Source organism: Lissotriton vulgaris, chromosome 10, assembly GCF_964263255.1.
Source record: "Lissotriton vulgaris chromosome 10, aLisVul1.2, whole genome shotgun sequence".
Lineage (NCBI taxonomy): Eukaryota > Metazoa > Chordata > Amphibia > Caudata > Salamandridae > Lissotriton > Lissotriton vulgaris.
The window spans coordinates 417288161-417309319 of NC_141698.1; the positions used below are offsets into that span (position 1 = coordinate 417288161).

Consider the following 21159-nt stretch of genomic DNA (forward strand, 5'->3'; position numbering starts at 1 on the left):
GACCGGGTCTGGCACTCCGGATTTGTTGAGGTTCCCGGGGGGTGGCCATCCTTCTGAGGCGAGGGCTCCCCTTCACCGTAGTTGACGTGCCCACCGACACACAGGGGACGTTTGTGGCTGTGTCGGGAATGGTTGAGGGTAAACCCGTGAGCCTCCTTTGCACCTATGTTCCCCCAGCGATCTTGTCATCCACCCTTCGGCGTCTCACACAGGTGGTCTCCTCCCTACCCCAAGGCCTTACTGTCATCGGAGGAGACTTTAATGCTGTCCTACAGCCCTCTAGAGACGTGACGGGCCCTCCTCCGCCACATCGGCTGACCTTCGCGAAGAGCCTCGAGGGGGTGGACCTCGGCAATGGGTTTCTGTGATGTATGGAGAGTGTGGCATCCCCGGAAGACACAATATACACACACGTCAGCCACTCACCACACCCACTCCCGCATAGACCTCATTCTGATGCCTGCCTTGGATTGCCAGCTGGTGTCCGGGGTGGAGATCCTTCCAAGGGGAATCTCCGACCATTCCCCCGTTTCCCTCCGCATCGGATCTCCCTCCGCAGGCCCTAGGACAACCTGGCGATTGAATGTGTGGTTTTTGCAAGACTCCGAGTTGGTGGAGTCCCTTGGCCGGGAACTCCGCCACTACTTTTCCGCAAATATTGGATCTGTCCCTTCGCAGGGAACGCTCTGGGAAGCGAGCAAGGCTGTGCTCTGGGGGGTGGCCAGGGGGTTAGTACATGCCGATGCGCCCGGCCCAAGTCACCCAACTGGTACAGCTGGAATCCCGAGCTGTTGGTCTAGAACAGGCTCAACTGGCTAATGATACCGCCGACTCCTCTAGGCAGCTGGCGCTTGTCCGTGACGAGATTCGTCGTCTCTCCCTGGAATCGGCCAAAATGTTGTAGCGTTCTTCCGTGGCCCGTATTTATGGCTGGGGTGACAAGAATGGCAAACTGCTCCATAACCGGATGTCCTACCCTAAAGCACACCGTATCATCCTAGAGATCCGAACGGTCAATGGGACCCATTAGGTGACATCGCGAGCTATTGCACAAACCTTTGCTCAGTATTATGCGGCTCTGTATGCGACACGTCCCCCCAGAGCCTCCCTCGATTAATTGATGGAGAGATCTGGAACTTGCCTTCCGTGTCACTCCAGAGAAACCGCAGACACCCTAGACGGCCCTCTTACCCTGGAGGAAATCCATGGAGCTATCACCCTGCTGCACTCCGGCAAAACACCCGGACCCGATGGATTCCCCAGTACTACTCTGTATTCCGTGATGACCTGGTCCCCCATTTAACAGCGCTTTTCTGCCAGGTGGTTGAAGACGGGTTCTTCCCACCCGAGTCTGATGTAGCGACCATGGTGGTCAACCCGAAGACAAAACCGCCATCCCTAAATTGCTCTGATTACCGCCAAATTTCGCTGATAAACACTGAAATCAAAATCTTCGCTACTGCAGTGGCCCAGCAACTCCGACCTCTCCTACAAGATCTGGTCCACCCTGACCAATGTGGGTTCATGCCGGCCAGGGGCACCCGCCATTGCATCCGCCGCCTCCACTTGGCGTTGGCCCATCGGCACCGACTGTCCCCGTACTTGGCGCTTCTCCTCGTTGACTTCGAGAAGGCCTTTGACACGGTGGACTGGGGGTACTTGAGAAATGTCCTGGAACGTATGGGTTTTGATCTTCCCTTCCGCCGCCTGGTCCAGGTTCTCTGTAACAGCCCTAGAGCCCGAGTCCTCGTCAACGGTGCGATCTCTGATCCATTTCCGATCCGGAGGGGCACCCGACAGGGTTGCCCTCTCTCCCCCCTCCTATTTGCGCTGGCGATGGAGCCCCTGGTGGCGTTAATTCGGCAGGACTCCCTTATCCGGGGTTGGGTATGGTACCAGAGCCAAGTGGATAAAATCGCCCTATACGTGGGCGATGTTCTGCTCTACTTGGCTGACCCGGAACATTCCGGCCCTAGAGCTCTGACAGCCTTGTCCGACTTTGAACAGGTCTCGGGTCTTCGTCCCAACCCGGCGAAGTCAACTCTAGTTCCTCTACACCTCACCCGAGCATGCTTTGACTGGCAGGCGATGATCCCCCTCCGGAGACAATCATTCAAGTACCTGGGAGTATGGGTGACCCTCCTGCCGGAGTTGAAATGGGCCCTCAATATTGCCCCCCTGGTCTCCCGGATGAAAACCGATCTTAAGAACTGGCAGTCCCTGCCCCTTAACCCGCTGGGCAGTAGTGCCCTTTTCAAAATGATGATCCTTCCCCGCTTCCTCTACATTCTCCAAAACACCACGGTCCACCTCTCGAGTAGCTGGTTCAGGGAACTGGACGGCGCACTTACCCGGTTTCTGTGGGGTGGTGGGCGGTCACGACTGTCCCTATCCCATTGCCGTATTCCCCCCTTTGACGGGGGTATGGGTGTCACCAACCTTCATTTCTATTACCTAGCTACAAGACTTATTGTGCTTCATGATTGGTTTGCGGGCGGCTGGTCCGACCCTGCTTATCGGGTAGAGCTTGCTGTCCTAGACTTAGCGCAGCTTCAGGGCTACCTGTATGGCTCCCCAATGCCACAAACCCTACCCCCACTCACCAGGTCGGAGTTCATGGCTTGGCGTGCTGCCCTTTGCCTGGTGACCTGGGACCGAAAGCTAACTAGATAGATGCCCCTCTGGCATGGCACCTGGTTGAGAGAGGTCTCATCCCTGGAGGGTTTCCGCCACTGGGACCTGGTGGGGATATCACAACTTGGGGACGTGTGGGTGGGAGATCACTCCAGCCGTCCCCGGTCCTCAGAAGCTTGTTTCCGGTCCAGGGAAGACATGGATTGGCAGTTCGGGCTGGACTGTTCCCATGAGGCACAGGGTCAGACTGATTTGCATATAGCCATGTCTGAACTAGGGTGGCAGAGTGGGCTAAAGAACGGTGATGGATTAAACTCAGATCTTTTGACTGGGTGTGAGTGTTTGATTGATTCAGATGCTCCGTCCATCACCACCCCCTTTTGTACCGACAACTAGCATAGACACGCTCTCTTCCCCTCCCAGTTCTACAAATATTTGCAGCTCCGTCACGCCCTACATATACACCTCCCAACACCCACCTACCTCCCGGAGTTCAATCCTTTAGAAGCCCAAGTCATGATGGGTAACCTGGGGAGAGGGGGGTGTCCCGTATATATCGAGCTCTGATAAATAATTGTCCCACATCCCTGGACCATCTTAGGGAACGGTGGGAGGGGTGGGTGGGCCCGGGTGGGCCCCCTGGACGAGGCAGATTGGCGCGATGCCCTAATGGCACCTAAAACCCTTACCACATCTTCGAAACTGCGCCTAATACAGCTTTACTATCTCCACACGGCATATCTCACTCCAGTGCGTCTCTTTCTAGCCGGTTTGAGAGCATCCCCGATTGTGCGCGCTGTGGAGCCCCAGCCTACTTTTATCACATGGTGTGGCTGTGTCCGGCCTTAGATCCGTTCTGGGGGGGAGGGGGGGCCTTGGGATGGGAGGTTCCCCACGACCCGAGGCGCTTATTATTGGGAGTGTTTGATGGCCTAGATGGCTCCCGGGCCGACAAGCGCATCCTAGGAACAGCGTTGGCTGTGGCGAAGCGGGATATAGCAGCTAGATGGTCCCAAGCTGAGGCGCCGGCACTAGGGAGGTGGAGGAGAGGGGTGGACTGGTGTGGGATGCAGGAAGAATCTCTCTTTGAAGCCCGGGGATGCCCAGAAATGTTCAACAAAGTGTGGGGCAAATGGTTTGGCCTACTATCACCCTGAGGGGCCCTTGTCTGATTTCTCAGTGGGAGGTGATGAGACTATTTCCTTATTCAGGAAGGACTAATGTGATTTATGCTATCATCGGGGAGGGAGAGGGGTCTTTATTTTTAACTATGATGTGTGACTTGTTATCTATGAACTTTTTTGTATCAAACTTCAATAAACTTGATTATCAAAAAAACATTATGCAGACTGAACATGCAGTTTCAATGCCAGTTAGCTCCCTGGTGATCAGCAGCTTTACTACAGTGTTCTAATGAGCAACTAAAGTGCTAAAATTATGAATATATGCAAAAGTGTGGCACATCTGAATGCCATCTTGATGGAATCAAAGTGGAAAACTGAAAGCATTTTATATTGAGGATACTGCAGTAAATGAAGAAATTAGGGAGCTTCTTAACAAATAAGTCCCAACAGAGTAAAAAGAGCCCAAATGTAGCAATAGTATAACCCAAATATAGCTCAAGTCTTCCCCAATTTTTCCCGGTTTTATTTAGCACAGGCTGGACCTGAAGATATTGGAGTGCTTTACATGAGTATCAGTTACATTATACAAGGACACATTCGTTTTGGTTTTAGGAATGGGGAGATTAAGTGATTTGCCCAGAATCACAGGATGTCGAGCTGACACCGAAAATTGAACCCGGTTCCCTAGTTGCAAACTCCGGAGCTCCTGCCATAACGCCACATCTCTTCGTATGTGTAACATATAATCAAGTGATCAACTGGATAGAAAAACAAAGATAGCAAATAATTTAAAAGTGTTTTGTTGCTATTTGAAAACTCAAAAAATATGTAATCATTTCAGTTTTTTAAAGCACTAAACATAATTTCTAGGGGAATAAGATCATCTCATTTTTATAATTTCTAAAGGAAATACTTTAGGTATTGCAGTTTGGATTACATCAAAATGAGGTCAGACGTGCCACGCTTTTGTAATAAAAGTGGAATGTTAGCAAGCTAGTTGTTCATTAGAATACTGTTGGGAGGCCGAGGTCAGGGGAACTGACTGGGATAATCGAGGGCAGGGATGAGGGTGCAGAGGCAACACGTTGACCACGCTGGGCAGGCAGGAGGGACAGTGGCAGCAGAATGGACCATGACAAGCATGGGAAAGTGGGGCAGGGGCAAAAAACCAACCATGTAGGTCAGGCAAGAGAGGCTGTGGCAATATGACAGGCCATTGAGGGCAGAAGGAAGAGGTGGTGGCAGTACAACCAAACATGCCAACAGACCCAGTCCAGGCAGAAGACTCACAATGTTTTAAGCCCAGAAGAACTTTATTTTATCTGTCTCCTGCCTAAAATTGCCTCTTTTTCAATATAAGTCGATGGGGAAAATCAGTTCCCCAGTTTTTTCCCCAAAAATCTCCCTCTTATCAAGTTCAACATGTTGGCAAGTATGGTACATTTGTCCACAGATGGCAGGAGGAATGGGGTAGGGACATGGACTTGGATAACAGAAGGCAGGAGGGAGATCGACAGTGGCACCAAATTGGCCTTATTGGGCAGGCATCACGGGTTGCACAAGCACAATACACAACACAGGGCATTGGGGATGGCAGTTCAGCACAATGGACCATGGGAAGCAATAGGAAGGCGACAGGGCCATTTGCATGGACAACAGAGGGGATAGAGGCAAGGGCAGCAAGCTGACCATAACGAACAGACAGGAGGTAGAGTTGCTGCATAACGGAACATGAAGGGCAGGAGGGATGGGGGCAATGGCACGACAAAACATACCAGACAACGGCAGGAGAGAGGGATAGGGGCTGCACATGGAAAACGGATGGCATTGGGTAGGGCAGGAGAAGCAAGCTGGCCATATTGGGCTGGCAGAATGGGCACTGGAAGCCCAAAACACCATGGAGGGCAATAGTGAGACTATAATGGCATACACACAGACAACAGAGGGGAGTTGGGGGGGTCACATAGCAGGTTGGGAGTGGCTGTGGGAGCACAGAATACCATGCATGGCAAGCAGGAGGGTTAGTGGCAGAACAACTGCCATGATGGGCATGAGCAAGAAAGAAGGGGCATGCTTAAAGGACCATGGTAGACAGAAGTGAGGGGTAGGTGCTGGACACAGACAAGAGAGGGCAGGGGAAGGGGGTTCACAACAGGCCATGCGGGGCAGGCAGGAGGAGCAGTTACAGCACAACAGAGCACAGAGGGAAGAAGGGACCGGCAGCAAAATGGACCATGGAGGGCATGAGGCAGGGGATAGGGGCATGGAATTCGGATAGGCAAGATGGGGGTAGCAGGGAGGGGCAGTGGCAGTGGCAGCGGCAGCTCAATATAACACTCAGAGTAGATAGGAAGGGCAGTGGCAGGACCATGAAACATGATGGGCAAAAAGGAGGAAACAGAGGCATGCACACAGACATCGGAGGGCAGGGGGAAGCATAGTAGGTGCAGCAAGCTAAGCACAGAGCCAAAGTATGAGGGCAATGAAGGGACATAGAATTGGACAACAGAGGGCAGGAGGAGTGGGCGGGGACATCAAGCCAAATGGAGGGCAGTGGCAGCATATCAGACCATGCAGGGCAGAAGGGAGGGGCTGGTGCATGTACTCGGACAACAGAGGGTAGGGAGGAGATGGATGGGACAACAAGCTAACTGTTCAGGGCAAGTGGGAAGAGCAGTGGCAGTGGCAGAACAATGGCCACATAGGACTGTAATGAAGGAGTAGGGGCATGGACTTGGACAATGGCTGGCAAGGAGGCGGGAGCAGGAGCAGCAAGCTGGGGTGGGGGCAGTACAATACCAGGCCCTGCGTCCAACCTCCCCCCGCCCACCATGTACATCGATGGGCATCTTACTAAGCATTAAAAAACCAGTAGAAATTCACTGAAAGAACCAAAGGTTACAGGTACATTATAGTTAGGCTCAAATTTCACTCCTACAAAACCAGTGAAATTCACTGAATAAATGGTTACCTGAGCTAACAATAACTATCGCCCCCACAATGCACTGCTTATGACCTCACATATTACATCACTTATGACATCACTCATTTAAAAAAAATCTATTTATTGACATTTCTTTTTTTCTCCAAACAATAACGATAGTGCAATGACATCATACATATTTAACCTCATTAGCGCGCTGAGGATGATGGTACAGTGTTCCATTGTGCTTTCGCATATTGTGTATATGGAAGTACGGAAAGGTTGCACTGCGCTCACAATAAAGGACCCAGTGAGACTTTGTGGTACACAACGTGCCTATGTTCTGTACATAATGCATCCTGTATTTGAACTGTAGGAGAGGGCTACAACAAAATTAGGACAAAGTAATCAATTCAGGGAAGGGGTGACCGCCTGAGACCTGTTGCCAAGTGAGATCTCTGCCAAATGTAGGTGGTGGAACCGTATGCTGTAGGGGGCTAGACTATGATTGTGGGACACACTTTCAGAACACAACATTTGGATTGCCTTGTGCCCTAAACTCTCTTGAAATACCTCTGCAGACACTTCTAGGCCCTGTAGGTGTGACACTATAGCCTCCCAACTACTGGCCAGACTCATGACATCACTCATGACATCATCCACAGAACCACTCACACAACCACTCACTGATCTCTGGAGACACTCGCACACACCCACTCACTGACCCATCCAGCCACAAAAAAGACAAAAATAAAGAATACCACAGCTCACTTAACTGCTGGTCACCGCCTCTTCTTCATCCTCTTTTGTAGCCTCCAGGAAGCAGGAAGCACACAGCCTCCCAGACCCCCCTAGCCAATCACGACGTTGCTGTCAGCATGACAGTAGTGTTGTGATTGGTTTGAGCGCCCTGGTTTGATGCTCAGACAGGGAGTGGGTGCCTGTGCATGTTCTTCATGCAGCCTTTCAATACAGTCAGTGGCGAACATGCTAAGCGCACATAAAGTGTTGCCGGCCCAAGACAGCCGGCCAAACCGTCATGCGCACTTATGGTGCAGCAACCACTCTTCCTCCGACAGCCAAGTCCCACTCCGCCCTAACCCGGCTCGAGCTCCGTACAACAAATAAAATGATAATAACGTAATGTTATTAACGTTGCGTTCTCATTATTTTATTCTTCCTTTGATCTCAATGCCTTAGCGGAGGAACCACCCCTGGCTCTCACCTAGCCTCTCAGCCCACTCTCGTTTTCTACCTGTAAAAAAAAAATTGTTATTGTGCATGATGAAAGCCGTTGTGGCAAGCGCGCATTATTTTCAGAGGGGACAACTGGATTGCAGAAAGGTATGCATGAATGTATGTTACCTGCCAGTTTCACTTGTGTTTTTTGTTACTATGATTCTTCCGTTGCCTGAGCCAACTATAATTTGGCGCCCTTTACTCGTTTTCCTAGTCTTGTTTATACCCAATCGACAGTCTTATTATGTCCATTACGTTTCCCTGCTGTCATCCTTATTGCTGCCTTTTTTAAATATATTTATTTTCAACACCTATATCTGTGTTAAGGTGAGCGGATTGCACACAGTTGTGATAACCGCAGCCGAAACCACACACTTGAACATTAAACAATCTTTTTTAATAAACCATTTAAAAAAGTTAATTTGAAAAATCTCAAATAGGACGCAACCCATGAAACCGAAGTAAAAAGTATGACAATTTTCATTTCTGGTTTAACAATCCTAACATTTCCATTTTGTTTTGACAGAAGCCTTTCGCTTTAGTCCAATTCCAATGACTGCTGCTACAGGTAACGTTTTCTATCTGTAGCCTAGATGTATTTACATTTACTTTCTAATTTTACGTTTTTGAATACCAGCTCTCTTCCTTTCTTACAGGGGATTTTCTTTCCTCGTTTAACGCAGATTCAGCACCAGGTGAGAATTGGGAAACATTATTCGACTAATTGTCTTCTATTTGTAAACCGCTGGGAACTACCACCACCGTGTGGCACTTCCAAGAACTGCTTCTCAAAGCTTTAAACTAAATGAAAACGGAGTCTCTCACGCACTGCAAACGTATGCACAATCTGCCAACCTTTCCTAGTTAACCTAACATTAGTGAATTGTGGCCATTTTATTGTTGAAAGGCTAAATAGATCTGCTAGACTTCGAACATAGGTGCAGAGAGTTAAACACGAGATTCTACAGTGGGTGTATTACTCCACTGAACCTGGAAACTGGCTTGAATTAGTAGTTCCAAGGGTCTGAGGCTGACAAGCGTTGGGCTGTGGGTTGGTGCTCAGTTGGGGAGAAAGTGGATGCTAGTATTAGGAGAGAGCCTGTACATTATTATTCAGATGTTGCAGTTTTAATCCTCTCATGTGGTGCAGGAAATTCTTCCCATCAGTGTGTCTTGCTGTATTTGCTAGAACAGGAAGTAGGCGAAGGCCCTCCGAGTTGGATGACTGGAAAGATAACACTACGACTTGTTTGAAAGCATCTCCCTGTTAAGGATTTCTAAAGTGAAGTATCCATGGCTGTCTGAAGCAGAAGATGCACTTTTAGGAATGTATCTTGTGGAGACCTGACAAACATACTACCAGGATTTATGTTTAGAGCCATAACAGAAGAGGTTTGAACTACTTGCACTACTCGTGTTTGATTCCTGCAGCACTTCAACATGAGATAAAACGATTAACCACTGAGGGATGAGAGAAAATCTTTGGGTGCAATAAGATTGATTAAGTATATAATTATTTTTAAGTCGTTAAATCAGTGACTCCGCCAAAGCGCTAAGACAAAAGTATTTACTGTCCCACTATTATCAGATACAGGCATAATTCAAAGAATTGGGTTGTCGATTATTTGAGCATGTATGAGAATGGATATTTAACTACCTGTAGATTGAGGGAGATGAAGAGTTGAGGGGCACGGTTGAATAATACATTGTTGTTACTCCTTGCTTGTGGCTGTATGTTCTTAAATAGGTTTATATTTTTGTAAATGAAGAATACATTAAATGGTGATGCTTTCTACACTGAATTGAATATTACAGCTGCAGTGACTTTGTTTAAGGTGGTTCCCGGATATACAGGGCCAGATGTAGGTAATCCAAATTTACCGATTATAATATACAGAATTTTACCGATTCGGTATTTTAGAACCGGTAAATGCTATGTAGAAAAAAATTCGGTAAGTATTACTGATTCGGTACGATTCGGTATTTACCGATTCAGTAATTCCCATTCATTCCTATGGGCCTCCAGGCCCATAGGAATGAATGTGAATTACCGAATAGGTAAATACCGATTCTGTAAAATAGGGAAACATTCAAGGGCGGCAGGGTGTCACATTGACACCCTGTTGCACCCCTGAATAGTGCTTGTGTGCACATGTATGAAAGGGTAATTGTGCCATCAAGGGTTTTTGTTAAACTGTTGAATATTCAGAATTATATATTATTTTGTGGCAATCCGGCAGAGATTGCTTCTGCCTGTTGAACTGTGAGGATCGCCTTCGACCTTTGTTTAGCCAGGACTGCTGTGTTAAGTGAACTTCATGTAAAAGTGACCGAGGGCCTGCCAATCGTTTAAATATACAGAGAACTGAAGTACAGACTAGATGTACGTGTTTATCAGCAGTGCCACCTCTAAAGTTACACAGGGAGAGATAAAATCAGTCGATTCCTGTCTTTACAGATGATTGCACTCAGTGCTACCATCTACTTGAATTTGAGGCCCATTTAAACTCCATAATCTTCATTAATCTATAAGAAAGGGTATTCATGATTTGATTTGTTTGTCCTGAGGATGGTCTCCATAACGCAAGTCTAGAGACCGAAACGTTGACTGCGCTTGTTCCACCGCTTGTAATGATAGAATCTGTAAATAGGTGGATAAGCTACAACAATTGCTGCAAATAGGCTGTTTTATTGATATATTTCCTATTGTAGCTTTTGCAACAAATGGTATACCCATGTATATTTTATTCTTGTTTTGTGAACAATTAAAAGAAACAGAACTTTTCCATACACCCTGCTATTGCTCTCTCTTTTTATTACCGTCTGGTATTAGCTCTATTTGTCTAAAAACTTTGTCTGACACAAATTGTGCATCAGTGGTGTCAAATGTTTAGGACCACAAAATAATATATAATTCTGAATATTCATCAGTTTAACAAAAACCCTTGACGGCACAATTACCCTTTCATACCAATCGCCCAAGCCCTCAAGGGTATATTGGGTTGCTCATTCTTAGTTGACATGTGTGCACATGTGGCACACATACATGCCCTAAGGGCATGCATGTCTGCCACATGGCACTGTTGAAAATGCACAGATTTGCATTTTCAAAGGTATTCGGTATTTACCACCAACTAATAGTTGGTGGTAAATAACGAATCCTTAGAGCAGATAAGCACTCTTAAAAGTGCTTTCTATATGCCATTTACCGATTTGGTAAATACCGAATCGGTAAATAATGATTCGGTAAATACAGAATCGGTAAATACCGATTCGGTATTTGCCGAATCATCCCCTACATCTGAAATGGCTCAATACCGGTCGGTAAGCCTGAAATTTACTGAATTTCGGGTTTAGCGACCGGTAATGGGCCACCTACATTGGGCCCACAATGTTTATGACTGTGTGAAAAGCAGCACAACTAAAGTACCTTGGTTCATTTTACCTCTATTGGCAGATCAGCATCCTCCTTCATTTCTCATTATTCCCTTCCCAAACATTTAATGCAGAAACACTGCTGCAAATCTAATAGGAAGATGAACCATCTAAACATGTGTCTTGTTTTTAACTGAGAAAAATCTGTAACTTTTTAACATAAAGTAAGAAGTAACCAAAAGAAAAAGGTGCAAAATGCATTCCTCTTGTGGCAATTTATTTTTTCACCACATGCTAGCGTATAGCTGCTGGTCCCAGCCACATAGATCGATATGTGTCTGAGGTGGCTAAATTTATGTGCTTGAAAATTATTAAATTTGTTTCTTGCTGTCTTTAGCATGTTTCATTGTGCAAATAAATTGTGAAGCAAAAAAAAAATTCAGTATCTGAACTGAACACCAAGGTCTTAACTTGGATGTGGTGCACGCATTTCTAGAGCTATCCATTTTATTTTCCCTTCTCATCTTAACTATTTTGAGATTAAGAGCCTGATCCCAAATGGCTTAGAGTACTTGCACCTCTTTTTCCATGGAGCAGGAATACTGGATCTGATTTTACCAGCCATATATTCCAGCCAATAAAATCACATGAGGCTTTGGTTGCAACAGCAGCAACGCCCCATCACCCGGCACATTCTGAGCTTCTCACCGTTCCAAACCTATTGTTCCCTTCCCGTCTTTCTCAAGCCACCTCCCCCTTACCACCTTTGGTGACACAGGAGTTAAATGTGATTGTTAACCCCCCACACAACATGGAATACAGTCTGGAACTCTGCACGGTGATTACATGTCCCCCACAGTTATTCTCCATTCCGAGGAGACTAATTTGTATTAGGTAGAATTCTATACACAGAAACTAGCCAGTAATGGTAATCCTGCCTGCTAGGAATTTCCATATCAAATTCCCCCCCCCCCAGTCTAAACAGGGCCTGAAGAGGAGAGCCTATTAAAGTTTCAGTTTACTACACATAGTTTTCTTTTCATTGCAGATACTGGGAGCTTTTCAGAAGAGATTTCCTCTGACCAAGGAATACCAGTTTCTCTCCAAGACTGCTCTATTCCCTCTTCTCATCTCCCCCGCGTACAAGACCTCCATGGTGGACCACAGACCTTTCTTCTGAGAGGTGAGTAGGAAGCTGTGTAAACTGAGACCACTCTAATATTTCCGGCGGACAGTGGGCCATCTTACAACCCTTTACAGTTTGAAATGGTAGATTGGGTGGCTTTTCTCCCGGGGTAACTGAAGTTGACTCCAGTATTGGAACTTTCATAGACTCACATGCTTGAATCATTTCCCGTCTTCGAGATGGGAGTCCCCGGTGCATTATTTTTTTATTTTACAGAGTTTTATATAGCGCGACCTTGACCCGAATTGGGTATCAGAGAACTTTACATATCACCAGTTGCATTACATGAGGACACATTCGTTTTTGTTAGACACGGGTAGATTAAGTGATTTGCCCAAAATCACAGGATGTTCAGCCGAGACTCGATCCCAGTTCCCCAGATTCGAGGTAGTCTGCCCTTGCCATTAGGCCAACTCTTCTCCCCTTATAATAGCAATGCAAAGTTACCATTCCATTTATAATCTTTATTTGCCACTAGGGCCATAAAAGTGCAAGAACAATAAAACAGATAATGTACACTTGTAGTTATAAAAGAAGAAACACACAGTGCATAAGAGTTACAACAGGGATGTAAAATAATGTGTAAAATTATCTACAATCTATTAAAAACGAAATAAAAGCAACCGTCCGGAGATGGGCTGTAATCTAACATTTTTACAAAGGCTAAAAATGTAGGTCAAAGGTACAAATCCTCAAGCATGAGTAGACAGTTGCTCAACCTGTGGAAATTCAGTGCACTTGTTCTTCCGAGGGAATCTACTTTAGACAGGCCTGCCGGATGTGCCACATGCAATTTAGGAACCGTGATACCACAGAATTAGAGGATGGGTGTCATACTTTAAAACACTGTAAGCCTCAATGCAGCGCACAAAACCCAAATTCTTGCATAGCTAGAGTAGCCAACGCTTGCGCTGCAGTCAATAGGCAGGACAGAGGAGCAGCACATGTAGTTCGGACTCCTCCATGTATTTACATGCAGGGCATTCGCCCCTTTGGTCTTTCTCCCATTTGCTCGTTACACATAAGGCCCTAGGCGCCCCCTAGTTTTATAACATATTATAGACATTGTTAAAGCAGAGACCAAATATATATTTCAACCAATCAGGTTGCCCTGTCCTCTAGAACACTCTTGTAAGAAGCTCCAGCCCATCAGATGTTCAACCACACATCTTGCTATGGAGACTCCACTGAGCTCTGCTCAGTTTCTTCAGTCTACAGTTTTTTCAACGTCTTTATCACCCGTATTTTCTTCTTTACAGAGGATTCTGGACTTCTAGTCCCCTCAGCTTCAGTCTTCAGTTCCTTTCGTCCTAAGTACATAAGGAAAAGAAGAGCCTCTTCAGAGCTTGTGCTACCTGCTCTAAGAAGAGGCCTTATACCGATGACCCCCACAAGGACTGCATATATTGCCTTTACCCCCAACCATAAGGGCAAAGAATGCAAGGTGTGTTGCACCTATTCAAATTAGACATTAGGCGTCTACTATATGGCTCCAGAAGATAAAGACAAGAAAGTGCCCACTTTCAAGTGAGGAAGCGCCATCTTCTTTCAGAAGGTCTTATAAGAGAGGGAGATCACCTCACTCTTCAAGTTAACGACCTAAAAAAGCATAAATAAAAAACACACACGTGTGACAGACACAGCTCTTCAAACTCTCCTCCTAAAGAGCAAAAGGAGGTCAAAGAGAGTAATTCTAGGGAGAGTAGACCAAAAAAATTCAGATCTGAAGTGCCTACACCACCCCCTCAGGAGAAGCATGCTTTTAAGAAACCCTCTTCTGTACCCCTGACTGACAGACTCTAACAAACAACTTACCGTCAATGTAATCATCATCGGTGCCACCATTGATGAAGAAAACCTCACTGTCGTCATCCGCGCAGATTCCAAGAGACCCTCGTCGATGAATTGTACTCAACCGTCGACACCACTGCTGATGACACCATCATTGTCTAAGTGTCCGATTCGAGTGACGGATCCACTTCCATCGATGTAGTCCTCCGTCACCATTTCTACTACGTTGCATCCTCTGACAACCACCTAGAATTCTTCGGAGTTGGCTACATCTCAGTCGGGGCCGCCATCTTTGATCCCGCCCACGATTTAAAAATCTTGATAGAGTGAACAGGACAGAAAACGACACCTGCCCACACCGCTCCTAGTTATTCACACCCATTAGTTCCATCACAGCTATTAGAGGAGCCGGACTCAAATGAGGATAGTCCTTTCGGATATACTCACAGTCCATCAGAACTTTACGTAAAGTGCCAAGAAGACGAGTATGAAGATGAGCATGAGGATCAGCACTATTATGTACCTCAAGACCAACATCACCAGCAGTATCAGGAGGAGATTGTTTGCATGCCATCTTCGCTGCTCACTGGCTTACAGTTCATGATGTCAAATTATGAGAAATGATTTCCGGTCACATCTGCTCCCTCTGAGCAACCTTCTATACCAGGTCCAGCCCTGTCTATCCCTCCATCCACTACACAGCTAAACTTTACATTGTTACCTATCTCTGCACACCATTCACCACAGGCTCCTCTCCACCAAGATACTATGACTTTTGTGAGGAGGGGGAACTACATACCCACACCATTTTCTCTGTCACCAATACCAGTTGATTCTCCACCTCAAGATACTGGTAGATTCCATAATTTGCTGGAGCGCGCAGCAACGCGCTTTTACTTGTCTATGCCTTCTTCACAAACAGACTGTTTCCTTTATGATTTTTAGGAACCTTTTAGAAAGACTGTATGAGCGGTGCCCATTGTGATTTATATCTCGGAAGAGGGCTTGAAGGTCATGAAGACTCCTTCCACAATATTGGCAGTCCTTCTCTGCCTTGAGAAAAAGTATAAGGCTCCAGAAGATGCACCTTCTTGTCCTATTGGTCACCCAAACCCAACTCCGTCATCTCACAAGCGGCACAGCATTAATCGAAAAATCCATTAGCACCAATAATGGCGCCGCCTGACAAAGAAGTCAGAGCCTCGACCGTGCAGGGAAAAGATTCTCTTCAATGACGGCACTCGCAGTTTTAGGATGATACGACCGCCAAATGGAGCATGACCTGGCACTGTACCTAGATCAACTTTTGGATGATAGTAAAATAGAGGCCAAAAAGATTCTTCAGGAAGGGGAGCGCACATCCTCCGAGGTCAGCGACTGTGCCATGGACAATGCCACCACAGCCTTTAGATTACTTGCAGGTTCAGCCATTTTACGCCACCAGGGCTGGCTCAGAGCTACATCCTTCTGGCCTGAGGTCCAGAACAAAATCCTTGACCTGCTTTAAGATGGGGAAGCACTTTTCGGCGAACACGTCAATGAAGTGCTTCACAGTTTCAAGGCGGATACTGACACAGCTAAGTCGTGGGGGATGCTTCAGTATCATAAAGTACCTTTTCGAGGGACTCGAGGAAGAGGTCTTCCATCGTACAGGGGAGGCTACCAACAATATTGTTACCCCTCTTACACTTCCTCCTCCCCAACTCTATCGTCCTCAATACTCACAACGTCAGCCACCACAAATGTCAGCCACCATGTCCACCCTCGACCTTCAAGACGCATATTTCCCTATCCCCATTTATCCCTCTCACAGGAAGTACCTGTGATTCACAAGAGCTATTATCAATTCAGAGTCCTTCTTTCTGGCCTCAAGACTGCACCGCGGATATTCACAAAGTGCTTGGCTATGGTAGCAGCCCTCACAAGGTAAGAAAAGCACCAAGTGTTCCCCTATTTAGACGATTGGTTAGTCAAGGCACCATACATTTCCGTAGCTTAGACGTCCACAGTAGCCTGAACAACTCTGTTCAGCAAATTAGGCCTTACCCTAACACTGGAAAAGTCAGTCTTGCATCCTTCAAAAACTATCACATTTCTAGGAGCAACACTCAACACAACACTCAGCAAAGTACGTTCCTCAGCCGAGAGACAATTCAAACTGATATCTCTAGCACAAATCATGCAAAAAAGAAAATCTCTTCCAGTTCGCTGTTGCAAATCCCTCTGAGGGATGATGTCTTTCTGAATACCTCTTGTTCTATTCTGTCGTCTAAGGATGCGTCCTGTCCAGGAGGAACTAGATAAGCAATGGCTACAAGCAGCGGGATCTTTTGAAGATCTACTCATGAGCACATCGTAAATGGTCCAACCCATCTCTTGGATAAAACAAAGAAATATCTGTTGGTCTGTCTTTTCTAGCCACACCTTCTCCTCCCGTAATTACTACTGATTCCTCCCTCGATAGATGGAGAGCATTCCTTCAAGACTTACAGGTCAGCAGCTGATTGCACCAGCCCCACTGCCATCGTCGCATCAACTTGTTTGAGCTTAAAGCAGTTTGTCCTGCCTTAAAGGAAGGAAAAAACTCAACAGTTCTTGTCCGGATGGACAACACAACCACAATGCACTACATCAACAAGCAGGGTAGCACCAGATCTCACCTTCTCTCTCAAGAAGTGCATTGCATTTGGGAATGGGCAATTTGCAATAGAGTATTCCTAAGGGCAGAACATCTTCCCCACAACCAGAACACAACAGCAGGCCTTCTCAGCAGGTTAAAACCGTCTTGCAAAGAATGGGAACCTGCGACTCTCAATAAAAGCTTTCTCCATTGGGGCAAGCCAAGTCTCCACCTTTCTGCAACCCCACTTAACAAAAAATGCCAGTTCTTCGCATGCTGGCATCACCATCAGGGATCATGGGGGAATGCATTTTTGATGGTATGGTCAGACATCTTTGCTCCAGTTCCTCCTCTTCTACTAAGGCTACTCTCAAAGATGAAAGCCGTACCCTGCAGGATCATCCTCATAGCACCCTCCTGGCCACGCCAGCATTGGTTCACAGAACTCCTCTTACTCTCGGAGAAATTATTTTGGCTCATATTCCATACCTCTTGATTTGTCCCAGTGAAAAGTGCTGCATCCAAATGCCAAATCTCTATTTATCGACCTGCTCTGACTGCTGAGAACAATGAGTTTGCCTATCTGAACCTATTGTCTGAATGCAAGAAGATACTATCGGCTGAAGAGGAAGCATTGGGTGCCAACAAACTAACTTACATCCTTTTTCCTCTTCACCTCATGCGGTTCTCCCTTATCTCCAAGTCTGCCTAGCAGCTATCTCTCGCTGTAGGAGGTCTGCTTCTTTGCCTTCTTTTGGTCAGCTAGGATTTGCAAGCAAATAGGATTCCAGAATTCTGGCACAGGTCCATCATCTAACTGATCTTTAAGGGTGGATTGAAATCGGAACCCAGACATTACCACCTTTTAGAGCACATAGACAACAACGCAAAACTGTATGCACGCTTTCTGCTTGATAATCTTAAAGCATTGGCAAATGAAGGACAGATCATCCCCAGGAACCAGTGTGGCTTTAAAGATATCTGCAGCACTTCTACAAATTTAATTGCACTGGCCTTGATGCATGATAAGGTAATCGGTAGCTGCTCGGTGCTTTATTGATTTCAACGTTGCTTTTGATCGCATCCCTAGGGATTCCTTGTGGCGGAAATTGCATGGCTGTGCCGCCCATTAAACCTATTGAGCGGCTGTATTCAAATACATGGGTGCAGGTAAAGCTGGAGTTGGTGCACGCATCTCACAGAAGCTTCCCACAAAAATCAGGTGGAAGCAGGGATGTGTGCTAATGCCTCTACTATTCAATCTGTACATCACTGACCTATCAGAGGCCCTAGAACGTCGTCAACTGCCATACCCAGAAATTGGGAGGGCCTCACATGGCACATCTACGCTACATGGACAACCTTGTCCTGTTAAGCCACACTAAAATTGGCCTGCAGCGACAGCTATCAAATCTGCACTCCTACATCAGCAAGAATAGTCATGAAATGAATAAGTAAATAACACCAAATCCAAGATTGTCATGTCCAGAAGGAAGATCACAGAACGGGGACAGTGGTACCTAAATGGGGAGTGGCTTTCGCAAAGCGCTGAGTACAAATACTTTGGGATCCATCTCTATATCAGAGACACCTTCATTACCCACAAGAACATCCTGAAAACTAAAGGCAGCAGCTTTTTGTTTTGCTTCATGACTTTATTTCCGAAACTGTCGGGTCCGAGCCTAGAGCCTTTATTTCAGGTAATGAAGGCCAAGGCAATACCAACACTAATGTAAGGGAGCGAAATCACCCTGGATTAAGAGGCTGTCCTGCTAAACAAGATCATTATTAGAAGCTTGAATTCAACCTCACCAATCAGACCGGGGCCAGGAGCAGTTCCTATCTAAATTCCTGCCATAAACTCAGAATTGCCCCACAAGACAGCCTGAATAGCTTAGTCTGGTGTGACCTAAGCGGCTCGTGACCCACCTTTACCTATAATCGCCACCTTCAAGCTAAACTGAGCCAGCTTTTGCTTAAAGAAGCATGGGTCAAAAAAATCTTCTACAGTCGCCATTCAAAGAATTGTCAACAATTACTGCAAAAAACCTATCAAGGCTAGATGATGTAGCTGTTCTGAGCAGCCGCTCCCTAGCCTGGGTAGTAATCAGTTCCTACAAACCACGAAAACAGTAGCCATATGTCACAGGTACTTACCCGAGGTGGCTAAAGTCTAGGTTTTTAGCGCTCAGACTAGGGGGAGTGTAATTTGCGCGGTCACACCCCGGTATGGTGGAATTCCACAATAAAAGAAGAAAAGCACCAACTCTGTAATCGAGTAAGGAAACCATAATCCACATTTTGGCATCTGCTTTTCCTTGTTACGGTTTAGGAAAGGTCTACTTCGAACAGACTCTAACTCTCTGATGGTCCAAACCTGCTGCCAGGCTGTAATTGCAAGCCTGAACTCCGAGAACACCATGCCAAATGTTAAAATTGTCAAGTTTTTTTCAAGCCGTTGCAGTGAAATTATGCACAGCGATAATACCACTGATTTTTAAGGCTGGATTTGAAAATTGATTTACTACCCAATCCTGTGGCCCTGTGAGGTAGCTCCCTTATTATCCTTTCTCCTCAATATTATGGATTGCTGCCACCTTTCTGTCTTTTGAGCTTTGGCACTAGGAATTGATCCAATAAACCTTTCCAATTTTGTGGCATTGCTCTTCTTACCATATATATTAATTCAAATTTTATCATCTCGGCCTGCTGTTATTCTTCTGTAATTTTGTGGCTACCCTGCACTTTGCACCTTTTATGAACCGCATCCGTGCGGCGCGAATTCCCCGCCCATGCTGACTCCGCCTTGCGCGGGCGGAGTCATGACAGAACGGTTCCGTCATCAGCACAGCTCAACCAACGCTGATGACGGAACCGTTCCGTCATCAGCATCGAAGGGGTTAAGAACCTTATTTACTTCTCAGGGTTGGATGATCTCCGAGTGCATTTTCATATTAGGATGGTTTCAGGTAATCCGACTTGTTTTTGCCAAAAGTAAGGCACGCCGAGTCTTGCTGCGATTCTTCTGCTATTTTACGTTTGTATCTCTTATCAAGCACTTCTTTTACTGCTTAGAGGTGGATGATCTTAAAGTGGTGGAAGACATAATGATGATAATCGCAGCATCTAACGTGGTCCAAGGTAACTACACTTGTTCCTGCCAAATTAAGGCATTGCCTTCTGCTGCACATCTGCTCTAGTACTTTAATCAACATCTGCATTCCGCGGAGATTGATGTTTTTAACTTTTTTTATGTTCGCAAATTTTTTGCCACTTTTCTGCAAATATTATATTTTACCTAATTTTATCTTGTATAGCATAGATTGGCTCCGTTTTTAATAAGGTTTTGATTAACCGAATAATAACCCATTCATTTACTCCTTGTGCTTCTTGGCACTATTCGTACTTAAAACTTAAAAAATGTAACACTCCGGTTCTACATATTGGATTTTTGTCATTTTGGTGGTTTCTATTTTTGTAAAGTAGTTTGGGATTTTTCTTATGTTGTGTTTTCACTTTATTACTGTTTGAGTGCACATTGCCTCCAAGTTAAACTTGCTTGCATTTGTGCCAAGCTACCAGAGGGTTAAGCACAGGTAGTAACTTTTTTGGTACACCCTGCGAAGAATTGTGCTTATTATTTGAGTGGGGCTTTCATCCCTCTCAACTTATAACCCAATTCTTTACATATGGGATGTCTTTTATTGGATACATTCATTATCACTTTATCAACCTGTGGCAAGATTTATTGTTTATTATTTTAGGGTCGTTTAAAATAAATACAGCCTTCATAAAGTCTCATACAACAAAACAATATTAATGGAACCTAATTTCATATACCAGTCGAACAGTTAAAAACATTTTAAAGACAATTACTATATTTTATAAGCAAATCGGTTACCACTGAACCCAAAATTCAGACTCAAGTGTCTGCAGTATTTGTAATTCCCTAAGAATCCTTACAAATTGATCTTTAAAACGGTGCATCAACAGTACAAAAAAATATTCTAAAACACCTTTTAACAAAGATAAACCTTTCGATTAGCTGAAGAAAACTTGCTTTAGAAAATCTAAGTTCTATACCATATCGTTACACTTCAAAGATATGTGTTGAGATATTTCCGTGTATGCCTGATTTTTCCCTTAAAATTAACCATTGACACATTCATCACACCCTTGTGAGCATGGTATGACTTTGATTAACTAACACCCACGTATACTACGTAGTATTTCTGCCCCAAGTTCATTGGTATGTTCAAGACTAATT

At 45.6% G+C, this 21159-nt stretch overlaps 1 protein-coding gene across 7 annotated transcripts in view; it reads left to right on the forward strand.

The window, feature by feature from the left end:
* LOC147685330 (uncharacterized) overlaps positions 1-21159 on the forward strand; it is a 170618-nt gene that overhangs the window by 141381 nt on the left and 8078 nt on the right. For 6 of the 7 annotated variants that reach the window (XM_086941255.1, XM_086941257.1, XM_086941254.1 and 3 more), the window contains 3 exons: positions 8447-8488; positions 8577-8615; positions 12344-12478. In XM_086941255.1, coding sequence (XP_086797381.1) covers positions 8447-8488; positions 8577-8615; positions 12344-12478 — 216 coding nt within the window. The remainder of the gene's footprint in view (positions 1-8446; positions 8489-8576; positions 8616-12343; positions 12479-21159) is intronic. The other variant, XM_086941258.1, reaches the window with a different exon arrangement.